Raw genomic sequence first — 19,973 nt, forward strand, 5'->3', positions numbered from 1 at the left:
ATTAAAGATGTCTTTGACCATAAAGTGGCTATAGAAAAGAGTTGAAAATTAGCAATCTGGGTTTTTTTAAAATGCCTTTTAGAAAGCTTTTGTCTTTTTTCCTGTGTGCAGTTCCTGTGCTGCTGCTGTAACATTATTAAGCTCAGAAAATTTCTTCCACCGTAGGAACCTGTGACTATATATGATATATATAAATATTTATTCATTCAACTTTTTCCTTAACGTTTTTAATGTCTTATATATGTGCAGCAGAAGTTTTGCCAAAGGTATTGCTTTTGAAATTTTTTTTTGTTATCTTAACTATTTTTTAGATTGGAGATGTTTTCGCTGAGCAGTACAGGTTATGTTTACCCTCTTACCAGCTTTCAATTCAGAAGTTAGATGATCAATGCGCTTGAAGTAACAGCAAATTTTTTAAACTTCGAGGATATTTATTTGAAATCTGGCTGTTATTCTCATATTATAGGCCCAAGATAACCAGATTGGATTTTAAGAAGAATAAACTAACGTTGGTGGTTGTAGAAGATGATGATCAGGTAGGAATTATATTGTATTACATATTTAACAGTGACTGTGTTACATGGTAACTTAATTCTCTAAAAGGGGAAACACACTGTTCTATAGTCATAGAACAGAAACTTAGTATAATTAATAACGTAATTCCTTGCTTGATGTCAAACCATCTTCAAACTGTAGTTTTCTGACTTTAAGATTAAAGATTAAATAAAAGACTGTTCTTGTTCTTTCGTTGATGAGTGCGTATCTTAAGTGTATAAAAAATTATATCTAAATGTGGCTTTTTGCCTTTAGTTCCTGATGAAAAAGATTAATCAAAAAGATGTATCTAATAATATTTGTTAATAAAGCCTTCTATACTAAGGATTATCTGTTTTTCAGTTAAATCTAGTTCCTAATTGATAAACTCGTAACAGCATGAATGAATCTCAAATGAATTATGCTAAGGGTAAGAAGCCTGATTAAAAGATTATGACTATATGATTCCATTCTGTGACAGTCTAGGAAAGGCAGCCCTTACAGGCGTAGGGAATCACTCACTGATCCTTTGGAACTGGGTATGTGAGGAGGCTTGACTGCAAAGAAACAGCACAAGGAATTTGGAGGTTGACAGAACTATTCTATATCCTGATTTTGATGGTGGTTGCATGACTCTGTACATTTTTAAAAGCCACGGAATTGTGAGTAATTTTATTGCACGACAAATAATACCTTGGAAATATATAGACAGATATAAATAAAAGCAAACAGGTCAAATGTTAAAAAGATGTATATGCACAGTGAAGTGTGAGTAGGGCTACTTAGCAGAACCTGGAAAAAGGAGATCCTGAAAATTAGATAAAACAATTCCAAGTTTTTGTATTACTGAGATACGTGCAAAGGATTTCCCTGTCACACAGCTTGGAGGAATATCAGAGACAATAATTAAGCATTTAAAAAAGAAATGTCTTGATGGCACACATGATTATTATATTATTGACAAATGAGTTGAAAATGCTTCAGAAGAGTCAGGTTTCACATCTAAAGACAATCTATTTTACAAAATATTTTCCTTTTTATTTAAGCACAGATGTGATTAAATGATATTTGTATCAAATCTAAAGGAATCACTCAAGAAGAATAAGATACAGTTCTGTATGATAAAAAAATATGGTCATAGTTTTATTGGTGATACTTAATGGTAATCCACTCTAGCACTCTTGCCTGGAAAATCCCATGGACGGAGGAGCCTGATAGGCTACAGTCCATGGGGTCGCAAAGAGTCGGACACGACTGAGTGACGCGACTTTCACTTTCATTGGCCATAAAATAATTGTACATCTTAGAATTGATGAAATTTCAGATTTAATCTAATGCACTATTAACTTCTTACATATCTTTTTGAAGGTGTTTTATACATATATACAAGCAAATGTGTATATCATTTCTGTGCAGAGGTTGCCATGCTTACGTACTGTTCCCCTACTTATCCTTTTTAAACTTTATGTTCTAACTTGGAATCTATATCAATATGTAAAGTGGAGATCAGTGGAGAAATAACTCCAGAAAGAATGAAGGGATGGAGCCAAAGCAAAAACAAAACCCAGTTGTGGATGTGACTGGTGATAGAAGCAAGATCCAATGCTGTAAAGAGCAATATTGCATAGGAACCTGGAATGTTAGGTCCATGAATCAAGGCAAATCGGAAGTGGTCAAACAAGAGATGGCAAAGGTGAACGTTGACATTCTAGGAATCAGCGAACTAAAATGGACTGGAATGGGTGAATTTAACTCAGATACTGTTATATCTACTACTGCGGGCAGGAATCCCTCAGAAGAAATGGAGTAGCCATCATGGTCAACAAAAGAGTCCGAAATGCAGTACTTGGATGCAATCTCAAAAACGACAGAATGATCTCTGTTCGTCTCCAAGGCAAACCATTCAATATCACAGTTATCCAAGTCTATGCCCCAACCAGTAACGCTGAAGAAGCTGAAGTTAACGGTTTTATGAAGACCTACAAGACCTTTTAGAACTAACACCCGAAATAGATGTTCTTTTCATTATAGGGGACTGGAATGCAAAAGTAGGAAGTCAAGAAACACCTGGAGTAATAGGCAAATTTGGCCTTAAATGTGGAATGAAGCAGGGCAAAGACTAATAGAGTTTCGCCAAGAAAATGCACTGGTCATAGCAAACACCCTCTTCCAACAACACAAGAGAAGACTCTACACATGGACATCACCAGATGGTCAACACCGAAATCAGATTGATTATCTTCTTTGCAACCAAAGATGGAGAAGCTCTATACAGTCAACAAAAACAAGACCAGGAGCTGACTGTGGCTCAGAACATGAACTCCTTATTACCAAATTCAGACTCAAATTGAAGAAAGTAGGGAAAACCGCTAGACCATTCAGGTATGACCTAAATCAGATCCCTTATGATTAAACAGTAGAAGTGAGAAATAGATTTAAGGGCCTAGATCTCCATCCTAGATGGAGTGCCTGATGAACTATGCACTGAGGTTCATGACATTGTACAGGAGACAGGGATCAAGACCATCCCCATGGAAAAGAAATGCAAAAAAGCACAGTGGCTGTCTGGGGAGCCTTACAAATAGCTGTGAAAAGAAGAGAAGCGAAAAGCAAAGGAGAAAAGGAAAGATACAAGCATCTGAATGCAGAATTCCAAAGAATAGCAGGAAGAGATAAGAAAGCCTTCTTCAGTGATCAGTGCAAAGAAATAGAGGAAAAGAACAGAATGGGAAAGACTAGAGATCTCTTCAAGAAAATTAGAGATACCAAGGGAACATTTCATGCAAAGATGGGCTCGATAAAGGACAGAAATGGTCTGGACCTAACAGAAGCAGAAGATATTAAGAAGAGGTGGCAAGAATACACGGAAGAACTGTACAAAAAAGATCTTCACGACCCAGATAATCATGATGATGTGATCACTCATCTAGAGCCAGACATCCTGGAAGGTGAAGTCAAGTGGGCCTTAGAAAGCATCACTATGAACAAAGCTAGTGGAGGTAATGGAATTCCAGTGGAGCTATTTCAAATCCTGAAAGATGATGCTGTGAAAGTGCTGCACTCAATATGCCAGCAAATTTGGAAAACTCAGCAGTGGCCACAGGACTGGAAAAGGTCAGTTTTCATTCCACTCCCAAAGAAAGGCAATGCCAAAGGATGCTCAAACTACCGCACAATTGCACTCATCTCACATGCCAGTAAAGTAATGCTCAAAATTCTCCAAGCCAGACTTCAGCAATACGTGAACCGTGAACTCCCTGATATTCAAGCTGGTTTTAGAAAAGGCAGAGGAACCAGAGATCAAATTGCTAGCATCCGCTGGATCATGGAAAAAGCAAGAGAGTTCCAGAAAAACATCTATTTCTGCATTATTGACTATGCCAAAGCCTTTGACTGTGTGCATCACAATAAGCTGTGGAAAATTCTGAAAGAGATGGAAATACCAGACCACCTGACCTGCCTCTTGAGAAATCTGTATGCAGGTCAGGAAGCAACAGTTAGAACTGGGCATGGAACAACAGACTGGTTCCAGATAGGAAAAGGAGTACGTCAAGGTTGCATATCGTCATCCTGCTTATTTAACGTCTATGCAGAGTACATCATGAGAAACGCTGGACTGGAAGAAACACAAGCTGGAATCAAGGTTGCTGGGAGAAATATCAATAAGCCCAGATATGCAGATGATACCACCCTTATGGCAGAAAGTGAAGAGGAACTAAAAAACCTCTTGATGAAAGTGAAAGTGGAGAGTGAAAAAGTTGGCTTAAAGCTCAACATTCAGAAAACGAAGATCATGGCATCTGGTCCCATCACTTCATGGGAAATAGATGGGGAAACAGTAGAAACAGTGTCAGACTTCATTTTTTTGGGCTCCAAAATCACTGCAGATGGTGACTGCAGCCATGAAATTAAAAGATGCTTACTCCTTGGAAGGAAAGTTATGACCAACCTAGATAGTATATTCAAAAGCAGAGACATTACATTGCCAACTAAGGTCCATCTAGTCAAGGCTATGGTTTTTCCTGTGGTCATGTATGGATGTGAGAGTTGGACTGTGAAGAAGGCTGAGTGCCGAAGAATTGATGCTTTTGAACTGTGGTGTTGGAGAAGACTCTTGAGAGTCCCTTGGACTGCAAGAAGATCCAACCAGTCCATTCTGAAGGAGATCAGCCCTGGGATTTCTTTGGAAGGAATGATGCTAAAGCTGAAACTCCAGTACTTCGGCCACCTCATGGGAAGAGTTGACTCATTGGAAAAGACTCTGATGCTGGGAGGGATTGGGGGCAGGAGGAGAAGGGGACGACCGAGGATGAGATGGCTGGATGGCATCACGGACTAAATGGACATGAGTCTGAGTGAACTCCGGGAGTTGGTGATGGACAGGGAGGCCTGGCGTGCTGCGATTCATGGGGTCGCAAAGAGTCGGACACGACTGAGCGACTGAACTGAACTGAACTGATTCTTATAAAAGCAAACTAAAATGCATAGTGTTCTAGTGTATGGTGTACTCTATTTAATCATTTATCCCTTAATTGACATTTATTCACTATTAACTACATATAATTTATACATTGACAAGTATCTATAGAGTAATGTCCTTGAGGGGGATTTGTGGGATTGAATGGTTATGTGCATTTGTCCTGGATGTAGAGCGATCCTACCAGCTTGCATAGTTTTCAGTGTTCAGGCTTACCTCCAGGAGGGAATTAATCGCATTTGTATCTGAAAGGTTAAAAAAAAATGGAATTTCATTGTAGGTTTAAATTTTATTTCTGGTTTTGTGAGTGATACTGAACATCTTGTCATACATTGAATTACTTGATTTCCTTTTCTTCAAACTGTCTGTTCCTTTGCCCATTTTTCTTCTGGGTTATTGGCTTTTTTTCTTACAGGTTTTGCCATTTGTCACTGACATTATAAATAGTTTATCTAATAGTTGTTTGTCCTTTAACGGTGCGTATTGTGGGGTTTGTCATGCACTTTAAGACTTTTAAATAGGCGAATATATTCATCTTTTATGGATCCTGGGTTTTATGTCACAGAAGGCTTTTCTCTGTCTTGAGAAAGACATTTTCTCATGGTTTTTTTTTTTTGTTTTATTTTCTCTTTGTGTAGTTTTTGTAGGTACATTTCATTGAAATACACATTCAGAAAAGTGTAAGAATAAATGTACAGCTTGTTGAGTTTTTATGTACACTTTTGTGACCAGTACCAGGGTGAGAAAATAGAATCCCAGCAGAATTAGGGAATTTCCCTTGTGTGCCCCTCCAGGTCCAGTTGACCAAGGATAACCACTCACCTGACTTTTGAACTTGGTATAAATGACACCTGACTGACTGTTCTCTTTGAGTCTTCCTTCTGTATTTCGGGGCTGTGATTTTGAGCTTTCAGCCCTGCGGTAGGAGGTGGCTGTAATTGGCTCATTCCTACTGTTGTATAGTGTACAGTTATATGAATAGACCAGTATTTATCCATGCTGCTGCTAATGGACATTTGAGGTTTTTTTTAATTTTTGCCTGGCAATAAGAGTGCTACCCTGAGCCCTGGGATGTGTGTGTGTTTGGCTCTTACGGAAACAGCTGGACTGTTTGCCAGTGTCTACACAAGTGAACTGCTCTCCACCTGGAATGTGTGAGGGTTTAATCTGTCCTTCTTTTGCTTGTGTTCAGTGTTCTCTTTCTCATTTCATCCACTCTGGTAGAGGAATCATTTTAGGGTTTTCCTTGATGACAGTTTCAGTATAGCACTTACTTACATTTGTTGGATGTTTGGATATTCTTTTTTATCAAATGCCTCTTTAAGTTTTTCATTTGTTTTTCTGTTGGGTTGTGTATTTTTCATCTCACTAAGGAAGTTCTTTTTATATCTGGGTGTCACTTCTTTGTCAGATTTATATGTTGTAACTAGCTTCACTTTGGTTTGCCTTTTGACTCCTTTATTAGTATCTTTTGGATAAAAAAGATTGTAATTTAATGGAATGTAGTTTATACATTTTTTTCCTTTGTGACTAGTGTATGTTTTGTGTCTTAAAGTGTAAGGATCTCTGCCTGTATCAAGGTTATTAAGAAACTACATATGAAGTTTATGAAGTATTTTAAATGACAAAATATTAAAAAATATACTGAGAAGTATAATTGAAACTGTTAACCATTTTACTCACTTTGATGTAACATTTTTGGCTTTGCTGATTCAGATCCCTTTTAGAACTAGATAAATTAATAAAAGTATATTTGATACAGCTAAGGTCTAAGCCAAAGCTTGTCCGTTTCTTCCTCATTCTTTTAGGGTATCAGTCTCATATTTTCTAACCTTTTGTAAATATAACCACATCATGACACATGGTAGAACGTTTTAGAAATCTGCATATGTATGTATATTACATATATTATATACATTAAAGTGAGTGGTTTTTTTGGTAACTTGCTCATTTTACCTAAGCATCTGTAGCCATGTAGTTCTAGTTCATTCACTTTAACCTATGTTATCACATTCTGCAACATGAATCACCAGTAGTGCATTAGTTCATTTATCTGTTATTCATTGATCTATCTGTGTACTTTTTAAATAATGTTATTGTTTACTTGATTACATTTCTCATGTTTTGAACATTTAGGGTTTTATGCCAGTTTTTACTTTTATAAATGAGATTGAAGAAAATCTTGGGGTGTAAATTTTGGTTTTGAAAGTCTTTTCCCCTGGAGACACATTATAGCTTAGTTATTACAAATGCTGGTGTCTCAATGGTTAGGTTCAAAGTCTAGTTTCTTTTCTTACTAACTTTGTGATGTTGGGCTTAATTTCTTGATGCTCAGTTTTCTTATCTGTAAAATGGAGCTACTGATGGTATCTACTCATTGAGACAATTGATGTTAAATTCTTAGAAAAGTGGCTATGGATATTAACTAGTGTAATTTGATTTCTGTGAGTATGGTTACTAGGACCAGGAATGTGGCCATTTTTAAGGCTGTTATGTATATTGCCATATCTTCTGTGAACCTTTTAATTATAATTATACATTCATTTATCCTGAAATATGGCAGAGAAAGGTTCATTTAATATCTCTGAGAAATGAGATCTTGTAACTAGAGAGGAAACTCTTAGGAATAATTTTATATTGGCTGAGAAAATGGACAGCTTGATTTTAACTCTGAGTTTCTCTGTAGGTAGCTCTAGAGAGTGTCAGAGTTTCAGGGAGCAAACCAGATGCTTTATTAGTATTTGATTCTTGATATTGCTGTGGTTGTATTTATAGCTGAATAACAGGTGACAGGAGTATCTGAGTTAATAATTACCTCTGTTAACATCCGTTTCTTTTTCAGGGCAAGGAGCAGGAGCATACGTTTGTCTTTAGGCTGGACCATCCCAAAGCATGCAAACATTTATGGAAATGTGCTGTGGAGCATCATGCCTTCTTCCGCCTGCGAGGCCCTGTCCAAAAGAGTTCTCATCGATCAGGATTTATTCGATTAGGATCACGGTTTAGATACAGGTGACTGTTTGTGGCTGCTTGCTGTATCTTTCATAATTTCATAGAGGCCAGAAAATGTAGCCCAGTTCCTCATTTGCAGATGTGAGAACTAGAGCATAGAAAGATGAATCAGTTTGCCAGTGTTTTTCATTTGCCAAAGTAAAAGAAAAAATGGTATATATTGTTATTGGTTGTAATTTCCTGAAAAGATAAGAGAATATTGTAATGGTGTAATGGATTCCATATCCTCCTTGATGTTTTCTTTTTTTTTAAAGGAGTAATGTAACAGAATTTTTCCTGTTAAAAACAGTTTAGTTATATAAATTATTGACCATATTCCCTGCCTTGTATGCTGTATCCTTGTAGCTTGTTTATTTTATGCAAAGTAGTTTGTACCTCTTAATCCTATACCTGTCTTTTGCCCACCTCCCTTCCCTCTCCCCACTGGAAACCACCAGTTTGTTCTCTGTGTCTGCGAGTCTGTTCTGTTCACTAGTTTACCTTTTAGATTCCATGTATAAGTGCTGTCATAGAGTATCATTCTCTCTCTGACTTATTTCACGTAGCATAATACCCTTCAGGTCCACCCATGTTGCTACATATGGCGCTATTCCATTCTTCTTTATGGCTGAGTCATAGTCTATTGTGTACATCTACCACATCTTCCTTATGCTTTCATCTGTTGATGGACATTAATGTCTGCTTTATGTATTAACTAACCCCTAGTTTAAATCCACGTAGTAGGAGTTTTAAGTAGTCTTTATCCAGCAGCTAGATACCATGTAGAAAATGGGTATGGTGTACTAGTGGGATATTAATCTGGATAATATTTCTGGTCCCTATAAACCTGACATTCTATTGTTTTGCATACTCCATGTTTGTTAGTCATAAGCTAGAAATGTTTTGGTTTACTCAGAGTAGCTTATTGATGGTGAGCTTTCAGCATGTTTCAGTGTGACTTAAAGAAGGAATGGATAATATCAGTAATGTGGCAAGTTGACTGTGTGTGGAATTCATGTAAGAGAGCTTCTATTTTACTTACATTAAAAGGGGGGGCATTTTGGCAGAATTTAAATGGCAATGAAGATAAGCATTAAATATTAAAATAGTTTTAATATTTCTGAAAAAGTTTTCTGAAAAGCATATCACAATTAGAAAAAGTAATGGAAAATCTTGAATTAATTGTACATCTTGCACTGAGGAGTATGGGTGGGAAAGAGAGGATATCTATAAAAATATCTATAAAAGCACAGATATTTCAAACTTACTTAATATATTCTTAGGTGATGTGCATAATTAGGAAAAAACAACATGTGTTGCATCTTTCACACAAGCCTGAAGAGTGAAAAGAATGGTGTGATAAAGAGAGTCATCAAGACTATTTTGATAAAGTTCAGGAGGGTTCTTTTAAGGAAAACCTCAGGATTGACTTTCTGTCATTTTTGTGTATCTGGTTACTGTCAGCCTGAAATTCTGTTGTTCCTGTTAAATGTCTCTTTTATTTTAGTGGGAAAACTGAGTATCAGACCACTAAGACCAATAAAGCAAGAAGATCAACATCCTTTGAAAGAAGACCCAGCAAGCGGTATTCTCGACGAACTCTGCAAGTGAAAGGTGAAATGCAGCCCTGTTTCCAAGGACTGTTCTTCCTGACAGTTTATCTTTTGCTGTGTTGTTGACTGGAGGGAAAGATGTCTCAGCCTTCTTACCTCTGTTACATCAAGAGTACTAAAGTACTCTTATCTAAGTAATTGAATTTGCTTCTGGCATAATCAGTTTTGAAAAATACAAGGGGAAAAATTGCCTATACTGTTGCTGAGGTTAAGCTTGAAACTAATCACAGTTCAGACACTGTGCTAAGTTTGTGTTCAGTTTTTGTTCTTACTCTTTTAGTTCTTCTGTAGAACAACATCTTCCCTCCCTTTTTGACTTTCAGATCTCCCTTAAGTATTTTGTAAAACATTGGTATATGATGGATAAATTTTAAGTAAAGATTATTTTGTATTGTGTTATAGTACTAAATATTCTGGTAAGTGTAATTTTTATATTTAATCATCAGTGTATATTGTACATAGACATTTCCAAATTCATAAATGTTCCTTGTTGTTTGTTACTTTAGTTATATAGTACAAAGAGTGGTTTACTTTGACCAGTAAGCAAAACTTGTGACTGTGTTCAAATCAGAGTTGAATTTTTGAAGATTATTTATTTGGCAGTGCTGGGTCTTAGTTGTGGCACTTGGGTCCTCAGTCCCTGTTGCGGCATGTGTGAGTTTCAGTTGTGGCATGTGAATTCTCAGTTGCAGCATGTGGGATCTAGTTCCCTAACTAGGGCTGAAACCCGGGCCCCTGCATTGGGAACAGAGTCCCAGCCACTGGACCACCAGGGAAGTCCCCAGATTGCAATTTACATGTGTCCAGTGTCAGAGTTATAAATAATTGCCATCACCTGATGTTGGCAGTATCAGTTTTTTCAAAAATCTGACTTATAGTCATATGTTTTGTTGTACCTATAAATTATATAATATGTAGCTATAAATGAAACCATTTCAGTTTGTTTAATACCCTTAATTACCTCATAGACTCCACTGATGATTTTTTACTATCAGCTTGTTCTGGAGGCTTGCAGATGATTCTTTTCTTTTTTTAATGTATACTTATTTTATTGCCTTATTTAAAAATTGGAAATAATTGTCATTACTCACTTTAATGGCATGAACCCTAGAACACTTTTGTGAAATGAAGGTTTTTGAATATAGTGGAAAGTAGCTTACAAAGCAGTTAGTCAGGGTTTACTTTTGTAGGCACTTCCCTTGGTGGTCCAGCAGTTAAGACTCCGTGCTTCCAGTGCAGGGGACACGGGCTCAGTCACTGGTTGAAGAAGTAAGGTCCTCCATGCTGTGCTGTGGGACAAAAAACTAAAAAAAATAATGGTAAAGCAGTTTATCATGTTGGAGGGAGACTAATGGGATGTTTTCTCTTTTCTGTCAGCAAGTACAGGAAAACCTGAAGAACTCAGGTGAGTAATGTTTTGCTCTTTAGGGGTTGATACTAGAATGTTTTAACATTTCTGTAGTTGCTGTCATTAATCCAACAAATATTTGGTGAAGGCCTGTCAGAGTGTTCCCTTGTCCCTGAACATGGTGGACATGGCAGGGAACAAATGAATACATAGTGCCAGGTAAAGTTGGCACAACAAAAATAAAGCAATTTAAAGAGGAAGAGTGGGTTTGGGTAGCTGTGCTATTCATAATGAGAATGACATACATTTGTTATTGGTGTGTGACTGAGGATATGCAGATGAATAAACTGTCACCCTTGCTCTCAGGGAGCTCAAAGAACAAAGGCTGATTTGTAGATAAGCAGTTCATTTTATTCCTGGGGTAAATCCCACTTAGTCATGGTCTATAATCTTTCTTTATGTTATATGTTGCTGGATTTGGTTCACTAGTTTTGTTGTGGATTTATGTGTCTGTATCATCAAAGACACTGGTCTGTAGTTTTCTTGTACTGTGTTTATCTGGGTGGTTCTGGCTTCACAGAATGAGTTAGGGAATATTTCCTTCTAATTTTAGGGCAGAATTTGTAAAGAATTCTTTAAATATATGATAGAATTCACCATTAAAACCATCTGGCCTGGGCTTTACTTAACGTCATATTTTTAAATTTCCAGTTCAGTTTCTTGTTGTAGATGTATTCATATTTACTTTTTATCTTGAATCAGTTTAGGAGTTTGTGTTTTTCTGGAATTTTTCCATTTTACCTACATTATCTAATTTATGGCATACACTTGTTCATATTTTTCTCTTTTCCATTTTATTTTTGTAAGCTTTGTGGTGATGTCCCCTCATTCAGGACTTCCCAGGTGGCACAGTGGTAAAGAACCTGCCTGCTAATGCAGGAGACGCAAGAGACACGGGTTTAATTCCTGGGTGGGGAAGATCTCCTGGAGGAGGAAATGGCAACCTACTGCAGGATTCTTGCCTGAAAAATCCCATGGACAGAAGAGCCTGGCGAGCTACAGTCCATGGGGTCAAGAATAGCTGGACACGACTGAATGGCTGAGCATACACACCCCTCATTAATTCTGATTTCGGTTTTTTGAGTTTCTTTCTCCCTTGGTCACTCTAGATACAGGTTTGTCAGTTTTGTTGGCCTGTTTGAAGAACCAGCTTTTGGTTTCAGCCAGCTTTTGGTTTTGCTCTATATCCTATTTCATTAACTTTCTCTCTGGTATATTATTTCATTCCTTCTGCTTGCTTTTTATTTAGTTTTCTTTCCCTGGTATCTTTAGGTGGAATATCAGTTTATTGGGATTTGAGATCTTTATTGTTTTAATATAACATTTATAGCTGTGAATTTCTCTCCAAGCACTACTTTAATCGTATTTCATAATGTTAAATCTTCCTTTCTCTCTCTGTTTTATCCCATTGTGGTTATGGAATGTACTTCACGTGATTTTGGTCCCTTCACAGTTGTCAAGGCCTGTTTTATGGCCCGGCATGCAGTCTGTGTTGGACAGCGGTGCATGTCTGTGTGCTTGAGGGTACGGTGTATTCTGCTGTGGAGGGTCACGTCCTGTCGGCGGCTGTTAGGTCTGCTTGATTGTCACCGTTGCTCACTTCCGTTTCATCACTGATCTTGGGCCAGTCCTACCCTTTACTAAATGTGGACTGTTAAAGTCTCCAGTTAGTTTTCTGGTTCTTTCTTTGTGCTTCATGTATTTGGAACTTCCTGTGAGGTGCATGTATTGTTTATAATTATTTTATTCTTTCTCTCTTTTTCTAGTAACTGGTTTGTATTAAAGTCCACTTAGTCAGATATAAGTGTGGTCAATCCAGTTCCCTTCTGGTTGCTTTTCCATGGCTTAGCTGTTTTTATCAAATTTGGAAAGTTTTTACTCATTATTTCTCACATTTTTTTCCCTGCTCTTTTCTCCTCTTCTTCCAGGACTCCCATTACATGCCTGTGCTCTCCTTATGGGACCTGCAGACCTCCAAGTCTCTTCATGTTCCCTCATTATTTTTCTTTCTGTCCCTCAGACCACATCATCTCACTGGACCTACCTTCAAGCCACTGGTTCTTTTGTCCGCTAAAATCTGCTGTGTGTTCCTCTAGTGAACTTTTTGTTCTAGTTATGGAACATTTCAACTCCAGAATTTCTTTTTTTTAAAGATAATTTCTCTGTTTAAAATATTCTTTTTTTGTGAATGCAGTGTTGTCATACATTTATTCTTTTATTTCTTCATATGTGGTTTCTTTACTTCTCAAGTATATTTAAAATAGCTGATTTACATTCTGGATGCAGGGAGCAAATTGTCTTCTTGGCCTCACCCGCCTAGAGTAAGGCTCCCACAACACTGAACACCGGAGAACCAGGAGGAGAGAAAACTGGGTTTCAGATGCCAGACTCAGCTTTCAGACTGAGTAGATAGTCTTGAAAAAATGTCTCCATTTGATGTATTCCTTTTAATGATTTTTTTAAAAAATAAGTTTCTCCAGCCAAATGTTTGTTTTGCTGGAAAGAGGATCTGCCCCGTCTTCAGACCATGATTCTTAAAGTCCTGCTTCTGATGACTCGGTTAGTAGTGTTAGTATAGTTTAATGTAATGCTTCTCAACCATTGGTGTGAAGCAGAGCCTCCTGGAATGCCTGGTAAACTATCAGATTCAAGATATACAAATCTAGTATTGTTCTCATTAAAAAAAAAAAAACTTGTATAATCTCCTATGCGGCAGATGTATAACTAGAGCTGCTTCAGAAGGAGTTGTTTTGGGTGCTGAGTAGGGTTGGTCTCACCTTGCAATGTCGTGTTCAGTTTTGTTTTCATTTAGAAAGCCAGTAAAGCCAGGCTATGATTAGTGACTCATCACAGAAGCACTCTGCTTTTTGAGTAAGGATTCCTCTAAAGTTCCTTTAGCTGTCAGTAAGCTGTTAACAATAAATAAATCAGTAGAGTAGGGAGAAAGGTGAGGGATTTTGTCCACTGTAAGTTTTTGAGAGTGAAAGTGTTAGTTGCTCGGTCATGTCTGGCTGTTTGCAATCCCATGGACTGTATCTCGCCAGGCTCCTCTGCCCATGGGATTTTCCAGGCAAGAATACTGGAGTGGGTTGCCATTTCCTTCAGCAGGGGATCTTCCCAACCTGGGGATTGAACTCAAGTCTCCCTCATTGCAGGCAGATTCTTTAACCACCTGAGCCACCAGAGAAGCCCTGTGAATTTTTAGTTAGGTAAAAACCTTTTCTGCGTTTTCTGAGCTATGCACTTTAGTTTTTCTTGGGTTTATTTTTAAACTATGCTTTTAAGAATGGTGGAGAAATGTTAAGAGGTGTTCCCATGTAAAGTATTTTATTTGTCTTTTGTTTGTTTGTTTAATTAATCATGTCTTACTTCCCTGACAAACAGGCTGTGACAGAATATTAGAACTTAAAGTGAAGAGGTTCTTGCAGAAATGTAAAAGAAACCATTCAAGCAGTGATATGTAGTTGAAAATTAACTTATTTTATTTGCAGGAGTTTGTCCTCCTTTTAATTTTTCTGAAATACAGATTTCTGACCAAAAAGTGAATATGACTGTATAGTCTCTTTTCTAGAATTGAGATTAGTTTGCTGCTGCTGCTGCTGCTAAGTTGCTTCAGTCGTGTCCAACTCTGTGCGACCCCATAGACGGCAGCCCACCAGGCTCCCCCATCCCTGGGAATCTCCAGGCAAGAACACTGGAGTCGGGTGCCATTGCCTTCTCTGGTAGTTAAATTTTACTGTGTCTTCCTTAGCAATGCTTTTGGCTCTGGAAAACAGAGCAAAAATGGGGTATTTAAGCAGATACTTCATTACTTTTTAATTAGAATAAATTTTTAGGAATGAAATGTAGCAGAGGGCCATTCTCCTGAAAGTTTTGGAGCCCTGCTCCTGACAGTGCTTGAGAGCGCCTGAGCTGGGACTGGCAGGAATGCCCTTTCATTCCTGCCCTTGGATTTCTGTTTGCATGAGCAGCTGTGCTCCAGTGAACCATGGAAAACAGTACTGTTTGAAAAAGCACAACTATTTGACCTGAAAAACTGTGCTTGTTTGAATAACAGGTTTTTAAATTGGCTGAGGTTAGTTTCTAACTACTCCCTCATGAGTCTTGACAATGTAAACTATCTTAGGAAGAGGGGACATTTTAAAGGACAGTTCACATTTCATTTATTAGTACTTCTTGCATAGACTTAGTGAACAGACTTTAAGACAGAAAAGAGGAAAGGAAATGGTGGAAGAAGTGATGCATAGAGAAGGCATTAGAGCAAAACATTTCTTTAAGAAGGAAGCTGCATTGGGTCAGTAATGAAAAGTCATCTGCTACTTTCATACTAGTGGAGGTGAAAGAATAGGTGCAGTGATAAGAAAACAGTGCTTCCTGTCTTCCATGTTCTAAAACAGGGAGCTATCGTTCTATGCCACTTATTATAAGTGCTTTTTTTTCCTCATGATATTCCTTCATCTTTTACCTATCACCTACTTGAGTTATTCCCAGTTCAAGGAAAAGCTTCAGAGTGCAACCAAAGGGCCACGGAGTAATGTGTCATTTCTGAACCATACAGATAGAGTGAGTTTTCATTAACGTGGAGATTAAGAGTTCCTTAATATAATACAGTGTGTTTTGGGAATTACAGCAAGATTAGTAAAAGAAATTCTGCCTGACAGGTGTTTTCTTCCCCACTGGCCTTGGCAACAGATTCTACACTAAACATATATTTTTTAAAGATTGTGTTTGTTTGTTCAGTTGTATTTGTCACTGTTCTTTGTGCTTTGCTAAGAGCCCCATGCAGATAAGGAAACTGCAGTTCAGAGAGCAAAGCTAGTGGTGCTGTTTGGATTTGAACCCAGACAGTAGAGGTGCTTGTTCTGGTGACTTGACTTGTAATAGAGCTGTGGTTAGTAAAATACGAGATATAAAATGGTTACTCCTCCTCCCCCAGCCTTTTCGCAAGGCCTTTTCATCTTGATTTCTTTCTTAATTGGTTGTCTTTCATCATCATTTACTTCTGTTTTGTTCTCCCTCTCTGAGAAGGCTCCTGGATCCTGAGTTCAGAGTTTATTTTGTGTTTGTGAAGCTTTGCCCACTTCCTGTTGCTGGCATGACATCCTGGCTGGGTATGGTATTCTTTGAGGGTTGCCGTGGAGAACTCTGTGCTGGCCTGATACTGGCAGTGATGTGCTTTTACATCTCCTTACACTCTTCTCTGAAGTGTTTCCTTGTCCTTGAAGGTCAGCAATAGAACATTAAGGAAATGAATGTATTGAATTCTGCATTTCATCTCCTTGGAATACAATGTTCTCGTTAAATCTATAGATTATTTTTCTCACTTTCAGAGAAGTTTGTTTTTTTTTAATGACACTGAATATATTTTCAGTTACCTTAGCTGAATTCCTTTTCTCAGGATACTAGTTACGCTCATGTTAGAAGGTCTGAAGTCAGTAAACTCTTTTATTTACTTTACTCTGTTGTGTCAGCATCTCATCTTTGGGTTCTTGTTGAATATTTGTTCTTTCTTGCCAGCTTTGAGGTTTGTTTCTGTTTATTATGTTGTATTATATGCTGAGGTTTTTTAAGTGCTTTTTGGGGGGTAGTGGGAAGGGAATGAGCACAGCCTAAACTAAAGATTTAAAGGCATACTTACAAATCATTTGGAGGAGAAGAATGTATAGAGAAGCTTCTAAGTTTATAGTAAGGCCTCTTGAGTTATAAAATCCTGAGTGACCTTGGAAAATCTTGAGAGGGTAGGAATATACAGAAGAGGTGACAGGTAAGTTTATGTGGGTGTTTGTACTTAATGCCTTAAGGAATCATTTATTCAGCTGTCTTTATTTTGTTGTCTTTGACAGATGTTGTCCAGTGAATAAATGAGATTAATAGTCACGTATATATCTAAAGCACAAGTAGAATACAGGTATATGGGAATATCAAATGAGCAGAAAAGTGTTTGCCAGTAAAAACAGATGTGTTCTGGACATCATCCATTCTTAGTTTGGGGTGCTCATGGTCATTTTTTTCTTTATTTTTTTCCCCATTACAGTGTTCACAACAATGTTTCAGCTCAGAGTAATGGTTCCCAACAGGTAAGAGAATATTAAGCTTCTAATACACTAGAACACTGTAGTTAATTATCAGTATGATAAACAGGAGTAGTATTAACTCAGTTTTCATACTGGTGTAACCTTGGGAAAGTTTTGTGCATTTTCTTTTCATCTGTAAAATGGCTCAACAATATGGGACTTGTTACTTTATTCTCTTCAGATGTTACAATAGAAAAGGTTTTAATGTTAAAATAAAACATTTTCTGACCCTGTAAATCGTGTAAAATGAAAAAATAGCAATATTCAGTTAGATAACTATCTGTCCCAAAGGTGGTATATAACTTTCAAACATTTATTGCTATGTTTATTACTGTCGTATCTGTTCACTGTGTAGCTAGTATTCCATGTTCATATTCTACTTTCTGGTGAAGAGATCTTTTATAATTTGTGTCCAAAGGCTTGGGGTGTGAGGTCCACTGTGCCTGTGCTTCCTTCTGTCCCCTCTGGTCCTGTGGTAGTGGAGGTCGAGAATCTTCCAAGGAGTCCTGGAGCAGACCAGCACGACAAGAAATGGTTCGTTTATTCATTAAACCAAAATAAAGTGTTGCTTGCCTAAGGGTGTTCTGAATCCCCAGCCATAATCTTAGACTACTTGAAATATGATTGAAAGCAAATTATTAATATTTGTAAGCTGACAAAAAAAGCATGTTGTTGAGCTGTCTATATTGGGATGAGCAAGGGATGCAGATGAAGCAGGGTGACAGTGTCAGTGAAGCCTGTGAGACAGCTCTCCTGACTGGTTAGTGTGAGCTGGGAGTGGCGGTGGTTTTCCGTTGAAACAGACTTTAGTGCTACTCAATAGGACCTTTTCCCAGATCCGTAAGGATCATGTCTTCATTCCATGTTATTCTACACAACATGATGCTGTTGCTTCGGATGTGGTTTCTTTATTAAAGACTGGAGATAAAGCCAAAACAGAACCGTAATTATAGTCCAATAGAACAAAGCATGACATATTCCATGGGGAATAGGTGGAGAAATAATCTGATGATGGGAAGATACTTCACTTGTTTAGAGTCCCAGGGTCTTTTTTTTTTTAGACTAACAGTGAGTGCACAAATATGGATACTTTGTTGCTTATGGGGTTAATCCATGGGTTACATCCCTTCTGAAATGAATGTATATGGCCTGGGGGGGCTCCTTGGGGATTATTTGATTGAGCGCTCATGTTAGGCATCATCTGTTCAAATTTTGTCTGTTTATGAAATGAACTTTGATAATTGATAGGATTTTTCTCTTTTTCTCTTGCTCTCAGTTTGTTTAGTACCTGAAATCTAATGAGTTTCTGTTGGTGATCTCAAGGTTTGGGTCAGCTTTCTGTGCAACCAGCTCTTCCTTCATGGTGGTGGGTCAACAGTGGTTGGTGATTATTTTTAGTCTTTGCTATGTAATTGTTTTTCACTGTTATTTTGGCTTAACTAACAGCAAGGTGCTTTGCTCTTGATGATTGGGCATATTTTTGCTTCAGTTCCAAATAACTTGATAAGTTTCTAAGATCAAGGGGATTTTGCCCTCGTTTTTCCCCATGACCCTTCCCCCCCTGCCTTTCTACTTGAGAATATATTAGGGGTACTTTGTGTGTGTGTGTGCATGTGGGCACACACTTAAAGCATAAACAGCAAGGCTTCAACATGTCAAATTTTAGTCTTTATTTTTTTAAGCTGTTAAAAACAGTTTCTTTAGTTTCTTACTGAAAATGCAGCTCCAGTAAGAGGCTATGTTTTGTCTCCTTGTTACCACCAAGTCTTTGGCAAAGAAACATAGTACTGAGATTTGAACTAGAAAAGAGCTCATTTAATACATGCTTACATTTTATGTTAATATAGAGTGAGAGTCTGGTTTGTTTGTATCTGTATAATGTTTAAATCTTTAGCTTTTCAGTTTTAATTGGTACGTATTTAAATCTATTTAATTTGATTTGTTAGGCATTACTCAGTTCCTTTGATGCAGCATTTAAAAAGAGAATGCTGAGTCTCTGAATATTGAGTTTCAAGAAAAATAAATTTGGAGCTGTATGTCCTTCTTTATATAACTGTATTGTGACTGCTTTTGTGGAAATGGAGCACAGTGGTGGCCCTCAGGCCCAGCATGCCTCAGTGTGTGTCAGCAAGACCTGGGACTAAGCATAGAGCTGACCTGTCTTGGAGCTGATGGGTTCCCCAGCCTTAAGATGAATCTACATTTTAATTTCTATTTCTGCATGCTTTGATTCTAATACTTTCACATGAATAGAAAACAGTCCTCCTTTAGAAAGTGATGTTAATAAAATTTGGAAATGCTCCCTGGGTTTGGACAGTTGGGTGAAATAATGGACTATTCTATTTCTGGCAGATAACTTTTAACCAGTTTAATCTAAATGTACTCCTTGTTCAGTTCTGTAGCTTTTTATTGCTGATATCTTCTAAATGACACCATTATTCGAGTGAGTGATTTGGTATGTCATTATAGAAATACCCAATATTTAAACTATCTTTTGAGAATTTATGTATTTAAAACCCATTATCTATTTATAAACAAAACTGAATACTATGTGGAAAATCTTGCATATGTAGGGGAGAATATAGACCTAATTTTCTAAATTTTTAGAGACCCTAGATTGAAGGCTGTGAGTTTTCTGGGTTAGATCTGATGAACAGCTTGTATTGCAGTTGAAGGAAAGATGATAATTTTATTGTTTAAAAAAAACCTAAAAGGCTTCCAAATTTGTTCTGAAAATCCTTTTAGCTAATTTATTTTCAGTTTCCTTAAGGAAGAAAGGTGAAGATGCATGCCTTAGTTGAATAGAATGTCCTTAGACATTTTTATAATTGGGGTGATTTTTTCCCTGTGTAGTTACCTTAAATGTGTGCTGCCCT

At 37.4% G+C, this 19,973-nt stretch overlaps 1 protein-coding gene across 1 annotated transcript in view; it reads left to right on the forward strand.

Annotated features, from left to right (window-relative positions):
• The window catches only part of EPB41L5 (erythrocyte membrane protein band 4.1 like 5), a 155,703-nt gene that overhangs the window by 54,552 nt on the left and 81,178 nt on the right, over window positions 1–19,973 (forward strand). The window contains exons 10-15 of the mRNA XM_052659770.1: window positions 467–536; window positions 7,854–8,023; window positions 9,510–9,616; window positions 10,993–11,020; window positions 17,058–17,100; window positions 17,516–17,631. Of these exons, the coding sequence (XP_052515730.1) occupies window positions 467–536; window positions 7,854–8,023; window positions 9,510–9,616; window positions 10,993–11,020; window positions 17,058–17,100; window positions 17,516–17,631 (534 nt within the window). The remainder of the gene's footprint in view (window positions 1–466; window positions 537–7,853; window positions 8,024–9,509; window positions 9,617–10,992; window positions 11,021–17,057; window positions 17,101–17,515; window positions 17,632–19,973) is intronic.

This window comes from Budorcas taxicolor, chromosome 2 (genome assembly GCF_023091745.1).
Source record: "Budorcas taxicolor isolate Tak-1 chromosome 2, Takin1.1, whole genome shotgun sequence".
Classification (NCBI taxonomy): Eukaryota; Metazoa; Chordata; class Mammalia; order Artiodactyla; family Bovidae; genus Budorcas; species Budorcas taxicolor.